This window comes from Salmo trutta, unplaced genomic scaffold (assembly GCF_901001165.1).
Source record: "Salmo trutta unplaced genomic scaffold, fSalTru1.1, whole genome shotgun sequence".
Classification (NCBI taxonomy): Eukaryota; Metazoa; Chordata; class Actinopteri; order Salmoniformes; family Salmonidae; genus Salmo; species Salmo trutta.
In genome coordinates this window covers 1246375-1263178 of record NW_021823319.1, presented here as the reverse complement: position 1 = coordinate 1263178, position 16804 = coordinate 1246375, and the positions used below count along the sequence as shown (strand labels likewise).

General features: G+C 48.8%; 1 protein-coding gene across 2 annotated transcripts in view; it reads left to right on the top strand.

Annotated features, from left to right (window-relative positions):
* The window catches only part of LOC115190118 (uncharacterized), a 34969-nt gene extending 31239 nt beyond the window's left edge, over window positions 1–3730 (top strand). For both annotated transcript variants that reach the window (XM_029748607.1, XM_029748608.1), the window contains one exon: window positions 3199–3730. In XM_029748607.1, coding sequence (XP_029604467.1) covers window positions 3199–3366 — 168 coding nt within the window. In that variant the 3' untranslated portion in view covers window positions 3367–3730. The remainder of the gene's footprint in view (window positions 1–3198) is intronic.
* Window positions 3731–16804: the final 13074 nt, after the last annotated feature.

Here is a 16804-nt window from a genome sequence, read left to right as displayed (position 1 = left end):
ATGTAGGGACTAGAACTTCAAGACGTGATAAATGACAGGTAGATGATAGCTGGCCCACTAGGAGACGTGGTAGGTAGATGATGGGTGAATCATAATGATTTGCTACATGCTTCAACACTCAGTGGTTCTGTGAGCTTTTGTGGCCTACCACTTTGTGGCTGAGCCGTTGTTGCTCCTAGACGTTTCCACTTCACAATAACAGCACTTACCGTTGACCGGGGCAGCTCTAATAGGGGGGGGATATATACACATCACATGCACAAATATGCTGATGGCTGCGTTCCCCCCCCCCCCCCCCCGCTACATATAGGCTGATGGCTACACTGTTCCTCCTGCTACATATAGGCTGATGGCTACGCTGTTCACCCCCCCCCTGTCTACATATAGGCTGATGGCTACACTGTTCCCTGTCCCCCCCCTGTCTACATATAGGCTGATGGCTATGCTGTTCCCCCCCGCTACATAGAGGCTGATGGCTATGCTGTTCCCCCCCGCTACATAGAGGCTGATGGCTACGCTGTTCCCCCCCGCTACATAGAGGCTGATGGCTACGCTGTTCCCCCCCCCCCCCCCGTCTACAGAGGCTGATGGCTACGCTGTTTCCCCCCCCGCCCCCCGTCTACATAGAGGCTGATGGCTACGCGGTCCCCCCCCCCCGTCTACATAGAGGCTGATGGCTACGCTGTTCCCCCCCCCCCCCCGTCTACATAGAGGCTGATGGCTACGCTGTCCCCCCCCCCCGTCTACATAGAGGCTGATGGCTACGCTGTTCCCCCCCCCCCCCCGTCTACATAGAGGCTGATGGCTACGCTGTTCCCCCCCACTACATAGAGGCTGATGGCTACGCTGTTCCCCCCCCCCCACTACATAGAGGCTGATGGCTACGCTGTTCCCCCCCCCCCCACTACATAGAGGCTGATGGCTACGCTGTTCCACCCCCCCCCACTACATAGAGGCTGATGGCTACGCTGTTCCCCCCCGCTACATAGAGGCTGATGGCTACGCTGTTCCCCCCCGCTACATAGAGGCTGATGGCTACGCTGTTCCCCCCCGCTACATAGAGGCTGATGGCTACGCTGTTCCCCCCCGCTACATAGAGGCTGATGGCTACGCTGTTCCCCCCCCGCTACATAGAGGCTGATGGCTACGCTGTCCCCCCCCCGCTACATAGAGGCTGATGGCTACGCTGTCCCCCCCCCCGCTACATAGAGGCTGATGGCTACGCTGTCCCCCCCCCCCGCTACATAGAGGCTGATGGCTACGCTGTCCCCCCCGCTACATAGAGGCTGGTGGCTACGCTGTCCCCCCCCCGCTACATAGAGGCTGATGGCTACGCTGCCCCCCCCCCCCGCTACATAGAGGCTGATGGCTACGCTGTCCCCCCCCCGCTACATAGAGGCTGATGGCTACGCTGTCCCCCCCCGCTACATAGAGGCTGATGGCTACGCTGTCCCCCCCCTGCTACATAGAGGCTGATGGCTACGCTGTCCCCCCCCCTGCTACATAGAGGCTGATGGCTACGCTGTCCCCCCCCTGCTACATAGAGGCTGATGGCTACGCTGTCCCCCCCTGCTACATAGAGGCTGATGGCTACGCTGTCCCCCCCCCCCCTGCTACATAGAGGCTGATGGCTACGCTGTCCCCCCCCCCCCTGCTACATAGAGGCTGATGGCTACGCTGTCCCCCCCCCCCCCTGCTACATAGAGGCTGATGGCTACGCTGTCCCCCCCCCCCCTGCTACATAGAGGCTGATGGCTACGCTGTCCCCCCCCCCCTGCTACATAGAGGCTGATGGCTACGCTGTCCCCCCCCCCGCTACATAGAGGCTGATGGCTACGCTGTCCCCCCCCCCGCTACATAGAGGCTGATGGCTACGCTGTCCCCCCCCCCCGCTACATAGAGGCTGATGGCTACGCTGTTTCCCCCCCCCCTGCTACATAGAGGCTGATGGCTACGCTGTTTCCCCCCCCCCCTGCTACATAGAGGCTGATGGCTACGCTGTTTCCCCCCCCCCTGCTACATAGAGGCTGATGGCTACGCTGTTTCCCCCCCCCCCCCCCCGCTACATAGAGGCTGATGGCTACGCTGTTCCCCCCCCCCCCCCCCGCTACATAGAGGCTGATGGCTACGCTGTCCCCCCCCCCCCGCTACATAGAGGCTGATGGCTACGCTGTCCCCCCCCCGCTACATAGAGGCTGATGGCTACGCTGTCCCCCCCCCCCGCTACATAGAGGCTGATGGCTACGCTGTTTCCCCCCCCCCCTGCTACATAGAGGCTGATGGCTACGCTGTTTCCCCCCCCCCCCCGCTACATAGAGGCTGATGGCTACGCTGTTTCCCCCCCCCCCCTGCTACATAGAGGCTGATGGCTACGCTGTTCCCCCCCTGCTACATAGAGGCTGATGGCTACGCTGTTCCCCCCCCCGCTACATAGAGGCTGATGGCTACGTTTCTCTTTCTTCACTGACGAAAGAGGGACTCTGTCACACTGGCTGCATAGTATTCTGTTATTCAACAGAACTAGGTAGCCTGTTTCTGGTTGGAAACCTGTTCTCTTTGGAAGCCTTTCTCTCCCTGGCAGCTCCACCTGATCTACTGGGGCCAGAGTGAACGGTATGCAGTACAACAGGGCTTTGATTCAATCTGATAGCGGGATATAGGCATCGGGTCATTTTCTGATTGAGCCGGCATATGCAGCATTTAGTGCGTGGATGGGATCTCCTCCACCAAGGCCTTTTGAAGCCACAATGTCTGTGACCTACCATCTGAGTCCTGGCCCAGTGATTTTTGCTTCCTCCTTTCCTCTGCTTCCTGCCAGTTTCCCCCCCCCCCCCCCCCCCCCAGACAGGAAGCATCAGCTTGTCAGTATAGCTTGAGGTCAGAGGTGTCTGTAGAGGTATAGACCTCAGATCAGTCCCCACTGACCCCACACACAGAGAGAGAGAGAGAGAGAGAGGTTCCAGAAGGTCAGAAACACCTCCAAGCCAGACTGACCACCATAACTTTTTAAAACAGAACTTTTTTTATATAAGAAAGTTATTTAGAAAATTGTATTAGTTTGTGAAATTAGATGGGGGAGCTTTACATGTGGAGGACCACTGTGTTTTGTATGTAAATAAAGATACAATAAATAAGATTTCTCTCCTAAACGAAAGGTGACTACTTATCTCACATCTCCTCCTCTGTCGTCCCCTGTAGGTGACGGTGAAGATGTATCGACGTGGAGCTCCAGGCTGGCTGGGAAAGCCCCTGACCTCCACCAGCACCATCCCCTACAACACACACGTCATCTTCAGGATCAACGGAGAGGAGACGGACGCCAGGATCCCTGCTAACACCATCCAAAGCATCACACTCAGCATATGACCTTTTAACCCTGGTTATGGCCCAACAGGTACCCTATATAGTTCACTAGTTTTTAGTGCGCTGGTATATGGAATAGGGTACCATTTTTTGGGATACATCGCAGACGGTGGATCTGCATGAGAAACTAGCCTCTTCTCCACAGTCTGCAGGTTTTAGGTGTGTGTGTGCTGTTTTCTAAACTACCAGGTTGGGTATCTGCTGAATCAGTCACTATTTAAACTAATTTACCCAACTCATTATTTTTGGCCCTTTAAGACCAGAAGGGCAAAAGGAGTCAAGGGGATTGTTGATAACTGAAGGACCCTGTAGTGAGGCTTCAGTGACGACCTTCTATACTAGCTATCACACAACAATGAAAAAAAAATATATATATATATATATCTGCTATTTTTAGTTATAAGAGTAGCTTTTTTTTAATCACATAGATCACTTAGTTGTGCTACATAGCATCCTGCAGGCTACCAAATGTCCCTTAACCACAGCTACACAGCAGGCTACCAAACGTCCCTTAACCACAGCTACACAGCAGGCTACCAAACGTCCCTTAACCACAGCTACACAGCATCCTGCAGGCTACCAAACATCCCTTAACCACAGCATCCTGCAGGCTACCAAACGTCCCTTAACCACAGCTACACTTGTCACCATGTAAATCAAACCATTGTTATGCTGAAAATCTGTTTCATAATCAGCACTTAGCCTAATGTAAACTCTCCCGTTCGCAAACCGACTCGACTTGTTCCATCCGCAGTGGCCTGTCATACTCAACGACAATATTATGTTAATGAAGATGGTTCAGAACAATTAGCCTGATTAACTTCCTGTTGTTTTTGAATGATAATTCTAGTGTTTGGCCCCTGCCACTAACGTAGACATTAACTAGCCGTTATGTCTGTCGGTTTGATTGTGTCACCACTACATGGTTCAGCTGCGGAGTGTCTACCTAACGTGCTAATTGTTACAGTTAAAAACCGCTGGCCCCTTAGTGTTAACGAGGGCTGGGGAAGGTACCTGTATTACTGGCTGGCCCCTAGTGTTAATGAGGGCTGGGGAAGTTACCTGTATTACTGGCTGGCCCCTAGTGTTAACGAGGGCTGGGGACATTACCTGTGTTGCTGGCTGGGGACATTACCTGTATTGCTGGCTGGGGACTTTACCTATATTACTGGCTGGCCCTTAGTGTTAATGAGGGCTGGGGAAGTTACCTGTATTACTGGCTGGCTCCTAGTGTTGATGAGGGCTGGGGAAGGTACCTGTATTACTGGCTGGCCCCTAGTGTTGCCTGTATTACCGGCTGGCCCCTAGTGTTGATGAGGGCTGGGGAAGTTACCTGTATTACTGGCTGGCTCCTAGTGTTGATGAGGGCTGGGGAAGGTACCTGTATTACTGGCTGGCCCCTAGTGTTGCCTGTATTACCGGCTGGCCCCTAGTGTTAACGAGGGCTGGGGAAGTTACCTGTATTACTGGCTGTATTGGTTGGATGGCGTGTGATAAGGTCTGTTTTTCCTGAGTTTCTGTACGTTTTTTTCTTATTAATACCGTCTTCTCTCTGGCAAGAGGATCTTCCAAGACCTCACGTGTTCAGACCAAACCTGGGTTCAAATAGTATTTTTAAAATCATTTTCAGTAATTTAGCTGTGCTTTTATTGAGCTTGCCTTGTTTCAATAGAAAAGTCCCAAAAGTACAAACCTGGCACTCCAGGCAGGCTTAAGCAAACTCTTGAAGTATTTGAAAGATTGCAAATAGTATTTGACCCCAGGTCTGGTTCAACCAGGCTGCCCAGTACCACTTAATTTCTAGCTTTTAGTGTTACTTCTCATCAGTAGCACTACCTGTCACTCCACTGCTTTGCTAACAGCTAGCAATTGTATTTACTGTGTCTGGTATTGGGCCTAAATGAAGTTATTTCTACCAGGATATCAGTGCCTTGAGCTAATTCAGGAGAGGGGAATCTCTGTGGCATCTCGCTGACTAGCATCTCTCTACCTGAAACGACACTAGACTCAACTCAAGCTCCTCACTTTCCCAAAGGTCTGTTTTTCTACATGTGCCTGGGGGTTGGGATGTTTGTTGGGTGTGGAAGCACTGAGCAGCACTACCCCGCGTGTGTGTATATATAATACCTACTCTCTATTCTCAGTGAAACCGTGGTTGCCTTGGGGCAGCCATTTTTCCAAGACATTGTTCATTGGTTTGTGTGTTGTTTTATACCTATGGGTGTGCATTCAAAATGGATGTATTGTGTTTATGTAACTATAGCCATGTCTTATGTTCTGAATGTGTCGTTGGACTTGATATGTGCTCTCCTACTCAGCCGACTCAATGGTTTGTTCTCAGGAAAATGTAACTTTTTGAGACCGATGCTCCAACTAGTTTTACAAAGCCAGTAGGCCTGCTGTGGGACTCTAAAAGTAGACTACAGTAGGTTTACAGATTATACTGAACGTTTTAAAACAAGTCTTGACAATACTACAAGCAACTATACCATTTGTATTCAAAGGCATAATTAAGCCATACTCTGCATGCTTATTTTACTATTTATATAATTTCTTTTTTTTAATAGAAATCTTTAGTGATTTATTAAATGAGCTATTCAAATGTTTGTACTACTTGATGTTTTTAAAAATAAAATGGTGTCAAAAATCTAATCTTGATAGTGTACTTGTTGTGTATCCTGAAGTCTCTCTCGGTACATGCACATCTCTCTGCACTCATCACAACTACACTGAACAAAAAATATAAAACGCAACATGTAAAGTGTTGGTCCCATGTTTCATGAGCTGAAATGAAAGATCGCAGAAATGTTCCAGATGCACAAAAAAAGCTTATTTCTCTCAAATGTTCTGCACAAATTTGTTTACGTCCGTTAGTGAGCATTTCTCCTTTGCCAAGATAATCCATCCACCTGACACGTGTGGCATATCAAGAAGCTGATTAAACGGTGTGATCATTACGAAGGTGCACCTTGTGCTGGGGACAATAAAATGCCACTAAAATGTGTAGTTTTGTCACAAAACATAATGCCACAGATGCCTCAAGTTTAGGGAGCGTGGAATTGGCATGCTGACTGCAGGAATGATCTCCAGAGTTGTTGCCAGAGAATTTAATGTTAATTTCTCGACTATAAGCTGCCTCCCAATGTCATTTTAGAATTTGGCCTCCCAGACCACGTGTAACCACGCCAGCCTAGGACCTCCACATCCGGCTTCTTCACCTGCGGGATCGTCTGAGACCAGCTACCCGGACAGCTGGTGAAACTGGGGGTTCGCAGAACTGAAGAATTTCTGCACAACCTGTCAGAAACCGTCTCAGGGAAGCTCATCTGCGTGCTCGTCATCCTCACCAGGGTCTTGAACTGACTGCAGTCTGGCGCCGTAACCAACTTTTTGAGGCCAAATGTTCACCTGGCATGCTGGAGAAGTGTGCTCTTCATGGATGAATCCCGGTTTCAGTTATGCCAGGCAGATGGCAGTCATGTGGGTGAGCGGTTTGCTGATGTCAACGTTGTGAACAGAGTGCCCCATGGTGGAGGTGGGGTTATGGTATGGGCCCCATGGTGGAGGTGGGTTATGGGCCATGGGGGGTTATGGTATGGGCCCCATGGTGGAGGTGGGGTTATGGTATGGGCCCCATGGTGGAGGTGGGGTTATGGTATGGGCCCCATGGTGGAGGTGGGGTTATGGTATGGGCCCCATGGTGGAGGTGGGGTTATGGTATGGGCCCCATGGTGGAGGTGGGGTTATGGTATGGGCCCCATGGTGGAGGTGGGGTTATGGTATGGGCCCCATGGTGGAGGTGGGGTTATGGTATGGGCCCCATGGTGGAGGTGGGGTTATGGTATGGGCCCCATGGTGGAGGTGGGGTTATGGTATGGGCCCCATGGTGGAGGTGGGGATATGGTATGGGCCCCATGGTGGAGGTGGGGATATGGTATGGGCCCCATGGTGGAGGTGGGGTTATGGTATGGGCCCCATGGTGGAGGTGGGGATATGGTATGGGCCCCATGGTGGGGTTATGGTATGGGCAGGCATAAGCTACGGACAACGAACACAATTGCATTATATTGATGGCAATTTGAATGCACAGGGATACTGTGGCGAGATCCTGAGGCCCATCAGTACTTTACATGTCATCTGTCACTACTTTCCGTGACGTCATCTGTCACTACTTTCCGTGACATCATCTGTCACTACTTTCCGTGACATCATCTGTCACTACTTTCCGTGACATCATCTGTCACTACTTTGCCACAAGGTTTAATCAAAGTATTTTTGGGGAGATAGTGGATATTTATCCATCAGCAGTAGTCCTTTATTCCCTACCCTTCAACAGAGTAGCCTGCATGATGTCTGAACCATGGAGGATCCTAGCCCTTCAACAGCGTAGCCTGAGTGATGTCTGAACCATGGAGGATCCTAGCCCTTCAACAGCGTAGCCTGAGTGATGTCTGAACCATGGAGGATCCTAGCCCTTCAACAGCGTAGCCTGAGTGATGTCTGAACCATGGAGGATCCTAGCCCTTCAACAGCGTAGCCTGAGTGATGTCTGAACCATGGAGGATCCTAGCCTTCAACAGCGTAGCCTGAGTGATGTCTGAACCATGGAGGATCCTAGCCCTTCAACAGTGTAGCCTGAGTGATGTCTGAACCATGGAGGATCCTAGCCCTTCAACAGCGTAGCCTGCGTGATGTCTGAACCATGGAGGATCCTAGCCTTCAACAGCGTAGCCTGCGAACCATGGAGGATCCTAGCCCTTCAACAGCGTAGCCTGAGTGATGTCTGAACCATGGAGGATCCTAGCCCTTCAACAGCGTAGCCTGTGTGATGTCTGAACCATGGAGGATCCTAGCCCTTCAACAGCGTAGCCTGCGAACCATGGAGGATCCTAGCCCTTCAACAGCGTAGCCTGCGAACCATGGAGGATCCTAGCCCTTCAACAGCGTAGCCTGAGTGATGTCTGAACCATGGAGGATCCTAGCCCTTCAACAGCGTAGCCTGAGTGATGTCTGAACCATGGAGGATCCTAGCCCTTCAACAGCGTAGCCTGAGTGATGTCTGAACCATGGAGGATCCTAGCCCTTCAACAGCGTAGCCTGTGTGATGTCTGAACCATGGAGGATCCTAGCCCTTCAACAGCGTAGCCTGAGTGATGTCTGAACCATGACAGATGGGCAGGGATTAGGAACGGATGAATGGAAGGCTGGCCACAGGTAGACAATGGAGGGGGTCTGTTAGCACCAGTAGTGTGGTAGCCCGTTGGGAGGAGATGATGTGATGTTCCACACACAGTTGGGAGGGGAAAGGGGGATGTGGTGGAGACCAGAACACAGGAACACGGTGCAACCAACCAGGTAACAAGGTAACCCGATCCAGGCTGGAATTCCATAGGGACGGCTGCAGATCAATGAGGGTTCTGTTTTAAAGGGGGAAATCGTACAGGATATTGAGCTGAGTGCAGTGAACCCATCAAATTATACATGCATCCTGTTGTGACTGTCTCTTTGTAATGGCTGTTTAAATGAGCTGATTTAACCGGATTTACAACTATACCTATCCCTGTTTCATTGTATTTCTTGAACCAGGATAGTCGGGCTCAGTAACTATGTATTTATTGAACTGGGATAGTCGACTCAGTAACTATGTATTTATTGAACCGGGATAGTCGACTCAGTAACTATGTATTTATTGAACCGGGATAGTCGACTCAGTAACTATGTATTTATTGAACCGGGATAGTCGACTCAGTAACTATGTATTTATTGAACCGGGATAGTCGACTCAGTAACTATGTATTTATTGAACCGGGATAGTCGACTCAGTAACTATGTATTTATTGAACCGGGATAGTCGACTCAGTAAGTATGTATTTATTGAACCGGGATAGTCGACTCAGTAAGTATGTATTTATTGAACCGGGATAGTCGACTCAGTAGCTATGTATTTATTGAACCGGGATAGTCGACTCAGTAGCTATGTATTTATTGAACCGGGATAGTCGACTCAGTAACTATGTATTTATTGAACCGGGATAGTCGACTCAGTAACTATGTATTTATTGAACCGGGATAGTCGACTCAGTAACTATGTATTTATTGAACCGGGATAGTCGACTCAGTAACTATGTATTTATTGAACCGGGATAGTCGACTCAGTAACTATGTATTTATTGAACCGGGATAGTCGACTCAGTAACTATGTATTTATTGAACCGGGATAGTCGACTCAGTAGCTATGTATTTATTGAACCGGGATAGTCGACTCAGTAGCTATGTATTTATTGAACCGGGATAGTCGACTCAGTAACTATGTATTTATTGAACCGGGATAGTCGACTCAGTAACTATTGCCACTGCTGTCCAGGGAGTCATGGGAGTTTGTGCTCTTTGCTTTACTGAGCTAAAAAGGGAGACTACGTTTAACAATAAAGATGTTTATTTTATTTAATTCCATTTTCCTCCAAGAGTTTCTGAATTTCCCTCTCTGAATTTCCCTCTCTCTACCCATTGATAGACCCAGCCCATCTATAAGAGGCTAGCTCAGTCACCTGTAACTAATAGCACAACAAGTTGAAGGTTAAAGGTCATTACTTCAACGGTGACACCAGGCCTCTGACCCTGGACCTGTAAGGCTGTGACTATGGAGACTGTCCACTGGGCCTTGACCTGATCCTCTAAGGTGGACATCTGACCTGAGGAGATCTGGACAGACGGGACAAGGCACAGACCATAGAAATATATTGACTACAATAAAAAAAGTAATTATATGGGACAGAGCCTTGTTAGAGCTGCCGTGTGTGAAAGAGAGAGAGATACAGAGGGAGAGCAGGCTGGACTGCCAGGCTGATCTACTGAATGGAGCAGGCTGGACTGCCAGGCTGACCTACTGAATGGAGCAGGCTGGACTGCCAGGCTGACCTACTGAATGGAGCAGGCTGGACTGCCAGGCTGACCTACTGAATGGAGCAGGCTGGACTGCCAGGCTGATCTACTGAATGGAGCAAGCTGGACTGCCAGGCTGATCTACTGAATGGAGCAGGCTGGACTGCCAGGCTGACCTACTGAATGGAGCAGGCTGGACTGCCAGGCTGACCTACTGAATGGAGCAGGCTGGACTGCCAGGCTGACCTACTGAATGGAGCAGGCTGGACTGCCAGGCTGACCTACTGAATGGAGCAGGCTGGACTGCCAGGCTGACCTACTGAATGGCGCAGGCTGGACTGCCAGGCTGACCTACTGAATGGAGCAGGCTGGACTGCCAGGCTGACCTACTGAATGGAGCAGGCTGGACTGCCAGGCTGACCTACTGAATGGAGCAGGCTGGACTGCCAGGCTGACCTACTGAATGGAGCAGGCTGGACTGCCAGGCTGACCTACTGAATGGAGCAGGCTGGACTGCCAGGCTGACCTACTGAATGGAGCAGGCTGGACTGCCAGGCTGATCTACTGAATGGAGCAGGCTGGACTGCCAGGCTGATCTACTGAATGGAGCAGGCTGGACTGCCAGGCTGACCTACTGAATGGAGCAGGCTGGACTGCCAGGCTGATCTACTGAATGGAGCAGGCTGGACTGCCAGGCTGACCTACTGAATGGAGCAGGCTGGACTGCCAGGCTGATCTACTGAATGGAGCAGGCTGGACTGCCAGGCTGACCTACTGAATGGAGCAGGCTGGACTGCCAGGCTGACCGTTACAGTGTAATGATGAATGACCCCTGACCGTTACAGTGTAATGTGTGACCCTTGACTGTAGCAGAGTTGCCTTGGTTACTGCTCTCTCTCGCTCTCTCTCGCTCTCTCTCACCAGTTAGCTAGTCTTGACTGTAGCTGAGATGCCTTGGTTAATGGCGCCGGAGAGGATGGCTGATGTTTTACGTGCTCCCAACCAACTGTGTTATATTATGTTTGTTTTTTTGCAACTTATTTTTTAAACTTATTTTATACATAAAGTTGCTTCTACCATCTCTTATGACTGAAAATAACTTCTGGACATCAGAACAGCGATTACTCACCTTGAACTGGAAGAAGCTTTTTCCTTTAACGAGTCTGACGTGAAAGATTTACTGCTTTCCTGGGAACAGGCCCAAATCCCTGTCATTTGCGTGAAGAAAAGATGGCGAAAAAGGGGGCGGCGGTCGGGGCTGCCTTCTGAGAATTCATAGGCGAGCGAGTAAACCCCCGCTGCCATCTGTTCTTTTGGCCAACGTACAATCATTGGAAAATACAATTGATGACCTACGATCAAGATTATCCTACCAACGATTATCCGGCAGGACAGAGAAGCTACGTCTGGTAAGACGAGGGGTGGGGGGGTGTGTCTATTTGTCAATAACAGCTGGTACGCGATGTCTAATATTAAAGAACCTCAAGGTATTGCTCGCCTGAGGTAGAGTACCTTATGATAAGCTGTAGACCACACTATCTACCAAGAGAGTTCTCATCTATATTATTCGTAGCCGTCTATTTACCGCCACAAACTGATGCTGGCACCAAGACCGCTCTCAACCAGCTGTATAAGGCCATAAGACCCCACTCAACCAGCTGTATAAGGCCATAAGCAAACAAGAAAATGCTCATCCAGAAGTGGCGCTCCTGGTGGCCGGGGACTTTAATGCAGGCAAACATCCGTTTTACTTAATTCCTACCAGCATGTCACATGTGCAACCAGAGGAAAAAAACTCTAGACCACCTTTACTCCACACACAGAGATGCATACAAATATCACCATAATTCTATCCTCCTGGTTCCTGCTTACAAGCAAAAACTAAAGCAGGAAGTACCAGTGACTCGATCAATACGGAAGTAGTCAGATGACTACTTCCGTATTCTACGCTACAGGACTGTTTTGCTAGCACAAACTGGAATATGTTCCGGGATTCATCCAAAGGCATTGAGGAGTACACCACCTCAGTCATCAGCTTCATCAATAAGTGCATCGACGACGTCGTCCCCACAGTGACTGTACGTACATATCCCAACCAGAAGCCATGGATTACAGGCAACATCCGCATCAAGCTAAAGGCTAGAGCTGCTGCTTTCAAGCAGCAGGACACTAATCCGGATGCTTATAAGAAATCCCGCTATGCCCTCAGACAAACCATCAAACAAGCAAAGCGTCAATACAGGATTAAGATTGAATCCTACTACACCAGCTCTGACGCTCGTCGGATGTGGCAGGGCTTGAAAACTATTACGGACTACAAAGAGAAACCCAGGTGGATTACCAGAGCTACCGAGTGACGCGAGCCTACCAGATGAGCTAAATGCCTTTTATGCTCGCTTCAAGGCAAGCAACACTGAAGCATGCACGAGAGCACCAGCTGTTCTGGACGACTGTGTGAAAACGCTCTCGGTAGCCGATGTGAACAAGACCTTTAAACAGGTCAACATTCACAAAGCCACGGGGCCAGACGGGTTACCAGGACAGACGGGTTACCAGGACAGACGGGTTACCAGGACAGACGGATTACCAGGACGCGTACTCAAAGCATGTGTGGACCAACTGGCAAGTGTCTTCACTGACATTTTCAACCTCACCCTGACTGAGTCTGTAATACCAGCATGTTTCAAGCAGACCACCATAGTCCCTGTGCCCAAGAATACTAAGGTAACCTGCCTAAATGACTACCGACCCGTAGCACTCACATCAGTAGCCATGAAGTGCTTTGAAAAGGCTGGTCATGGCTCACATCAACAGCATCATCCCGGATACCCTAGACCCACTCCAATTCGCATACCACCCCAAAAGATCCACAGATGACGCAATCTCAATCGCACTCCACACTGCCCTTTCCCACCTGGACAAAAGGAACACCTATGTGAGAATGCTGTTAATTGACTACAGCTCAGCGATCAACACCATAGTGCCCACAAAGCTCATCACTAAGCTAAGGACCCTGGGACTAAACACCTCCCTCTGCAACTGGATCCTGGACTTCCTGACGGGCCGCCCCCAGGTGGTAAGGGTAGATAACAACACATCCGCCACGCTGATCCTCAACACTGGAGCCCCTCAGGGGTGTGTACTTAGTCCCCTGCAGTGCTCCCTGTTCACCCACGACTGCGTGGCCAAACACGACTCCAACACCATCATTAAGTTTGCTGACGACACAACAGTGGTAGGCCTGATCACCGGCAACAATAAGACAGCCTATAGGGAGGAGGTCAGAGACCTGGCAGTGTGGTGACAGTACAACAACCTCTCCCTCAATGTGAGCGAGACAAAAGGAGCTGATCGTGGACTACAGGAAAAGGCGGGCCGAACAGGCCCCCATTAACATCGACGGGGCTGTAGTGGAGCGTGTCGAGAGTTTCAAGTTCCCTCACCAACGAACTATCATGGTCCAAACACACCAGGACCGTCGTTAAGAGGGCATGACAACACATTTCCCCCCTCAGGAGACTGAAAATATTTGTCTTCGGTCCCCAGATCCTCACAAAGTTCTACAGCTGCACCACTGAGAACATCCTGACCGGTTGCATCACCGCCTGGTATGGCAACTGCTCGGCATCTGACCGCATGGCGCTACAGAGGGTAGTGAGTACAGCCCAGTACGTCACTGGGGCCAAGCTTCCTGCCATCCAGGACCTATATACTAGGCGGTGTCAGAGGAAAGGCCAAAAAATTGTCAGACTCCAGTCACCCAAGTCATAACTGTTTTCTCTGCTACCGCATGGAAAGCGGTACCGGAGCGCCAAGTCTAGGACCAAGAGGCTCCTTAACAGCTTCTACCTCCAAGCCATAAGACTCCTGAACAGCTAATCAAATGGCCACCGGACTATTTACATTGACCCCCCCCATTTGTTTTGTATACTGCTGCTACTCGCTGTTTATTATCTTTGCATAGTCACTTCACCTCCACCTACATGTACTAATTACCTCGACTAACCTGTACCCCCACACGATGACTCAGTACCGGTACCCCCTGTATATAGCCTTGTTATTGTTATTTTGTTACTTTTTGTAATTTTGTACTTTCGTTTATTTGTTAAATATTTTCTTAACTCTTTCTTGAACTGCCTGTTGGTTAAGGGGTTGTAAAGTAAGCATTTCACGGTAATGTCTACACTTGTTGTATTCGGGGGCATGTGACAAATAAAGTTTGATTTCATTTGATGTATGAGCCTTGGCCTAGATGTGCTTGTGTCTCAGGTAGATCTTTACAGAGATATATCAGCTGACAGTTTCCTGTTCTATACCAGCCTGGAAATCCTTCCTTGTGTCTCAGGTAGATCTAACGGAAAGTCCAGGAAAACTTCTTAAAACACAAACAAAAACAATGAACAAAATACACACAAAAAGGAAAAAAGCAATAAAAAATACAATCGTCATTCTAATGGAATCCAGAGAGAACAAAACCCTGTCCTCAAACATTTACATTGTGTATTTAGTCTTCATAATCATCCTTCAATTTTGTAATTTTGTATTTTTTTTTATTGCTTTTTTCCTTTTTGTGTGTATTTTGTTCATTTTTTTGTTTGTTTGTGTTTTAAGAAGTTTTCCTGGACTTTCCGTTTCCACGGTAACAGGCTGTCAGCTGACAGTTTCCTGTTCTATACCAGCCTGGAAATCCTTCCCTGTGGCTCAGTTGGTAGAGCATGGTGTTTGCAACGCCAGGGTTGTGGGTTCGATTCCCACGGGGGGCCAGTACAATAAAAATAAAGAATTGTATGAAATGTATGCATTCACTACTGTTAGTCGCTCTGGATAAGAGCGTCTGCTAAATGACTAAAATGTAAATGTAAATGTGTAGATTCAATCCGGACCGCAGGAAGGTCTGTGTTATAGTGCGATTGACATTCAAAAGTTGTTTCCAAGTCGAGCCGACCAAAAGCAGCGTTAACAGTGAATGCGGTCTTCGCGAACGCAGAAACATTGCCTTTAAAAGGTGCATAGTCGAAAAGAGGCAATAGGATTGAATCTAACACCTTAGTTTGGACAAGATGATTCGGTAACGCTGAGTCTTGCTGCTGTCTGAAAAGTAAGCTAGACAGGAAGAGTGGTTTGACCTTTGACCCCATCCAGCTCAGCCAGCTCCTGTAGATGTACCGCTGTAGTTATGACAGGGTACACAGGGTAACACCAGAGAGAGGTCAACACACTCTAAACTAGAATATTTTCTGAGCAGCAGGCCTGTTTGGCTTGGTAAGGGCCCTAGACAGTGAATTGTGTTGTTTCTGAGAGTCTAACCTCACGGTGAACATTCTGTTTACTCTAACCGGTGAAGCAGACAGAGCGTCAGGAAGGACTTCTACTGTGATTACTGAGCATGTACACGCACACACACACGCCATTACGGGGCACTGAATTTGTCAGTACATTTATTTCTGGTATTTGACACAACTGGGAAGAGTGGAAATAGGTGTGACTCATTAGGACTGGAGTGAAATGGCTGTGACTCATTAGGACTGGAGTGAAATGGCTGTGACTCATTAGGACTGGAGTGAAATAGCTGTGACTCGTTAGGACTGGAGTGAAATGGCTGTGACTCGTTAGGACTGGAGTGAAATGGCTGTGACTCATTAGGTCTGTAGTGAAATAGCTGTGACTCATTAGGACTGGAGTGAAATAGCTGTGACTCATTAGGTCTGGAGTGAAATGGCTGTGACTCATTAGGACTGGAGTGAAATGGCTGTGACTCATTAGGACTGGAGTGAAATGGCTGTGACTCATTAGGACTGGAGTGAAATAGCTGTGACTCATTAGGACTGGAGTGAAATGGCTGTGACTCATTAGGACTGGAGTGAAATGGCTGTGACTCATTAGGACTGGAGTGAAATGGCTGTGACTCATTAGGACTGGAGTGAAATGGCTGTGACTCATTAGGACTGGAGTGAAATAGCTGTGACTCATTAGGTCTGGAGTGAAATGGCTGTGACTCATTAGGACTGGAGTGAAATAGCTGTGACTCATTAGGTCTGGAGTGAAATGGCTGTGACTCATTAGGACTGGAGTGAAATGGCTGTGACTCGTTAGGACTGGAGTGAAATGGCTGTGACTCGTTAGGACTGGAGTGAAATAGCTGTGACTCATTAGGACTGTAGGTTTGTTGGATGCCAGGAGAACGCTACTTGCCCCAATGCAATATTTTACAATCCAGATGTACAAAAAGCTCTTAGACACTTACCCAGAAAGACACAGTTGTAATTGCTGCCCAAGGTGATTCTAACATGTATTGAGTCAGGGGTGTGAATACTAATATAAATTATATATTTCTGTATTTCATTTTCAATAAATTTGCAAACATTTCTAAAAACATGTTTTTACTTTGCCGTTATGGGGTATTGTGATGTCATTATGGGGTATTGTGATGTCATTATGGGGTATTGTGTTGTCATTATGGGGTATTGTGATGTCATTATGGGGTATTGTGTGTGTAGATGGGTGAGGGGGGGAAAAAACATATTTAATCTATTTTGATTTCAGGCTGTAACACAACAAA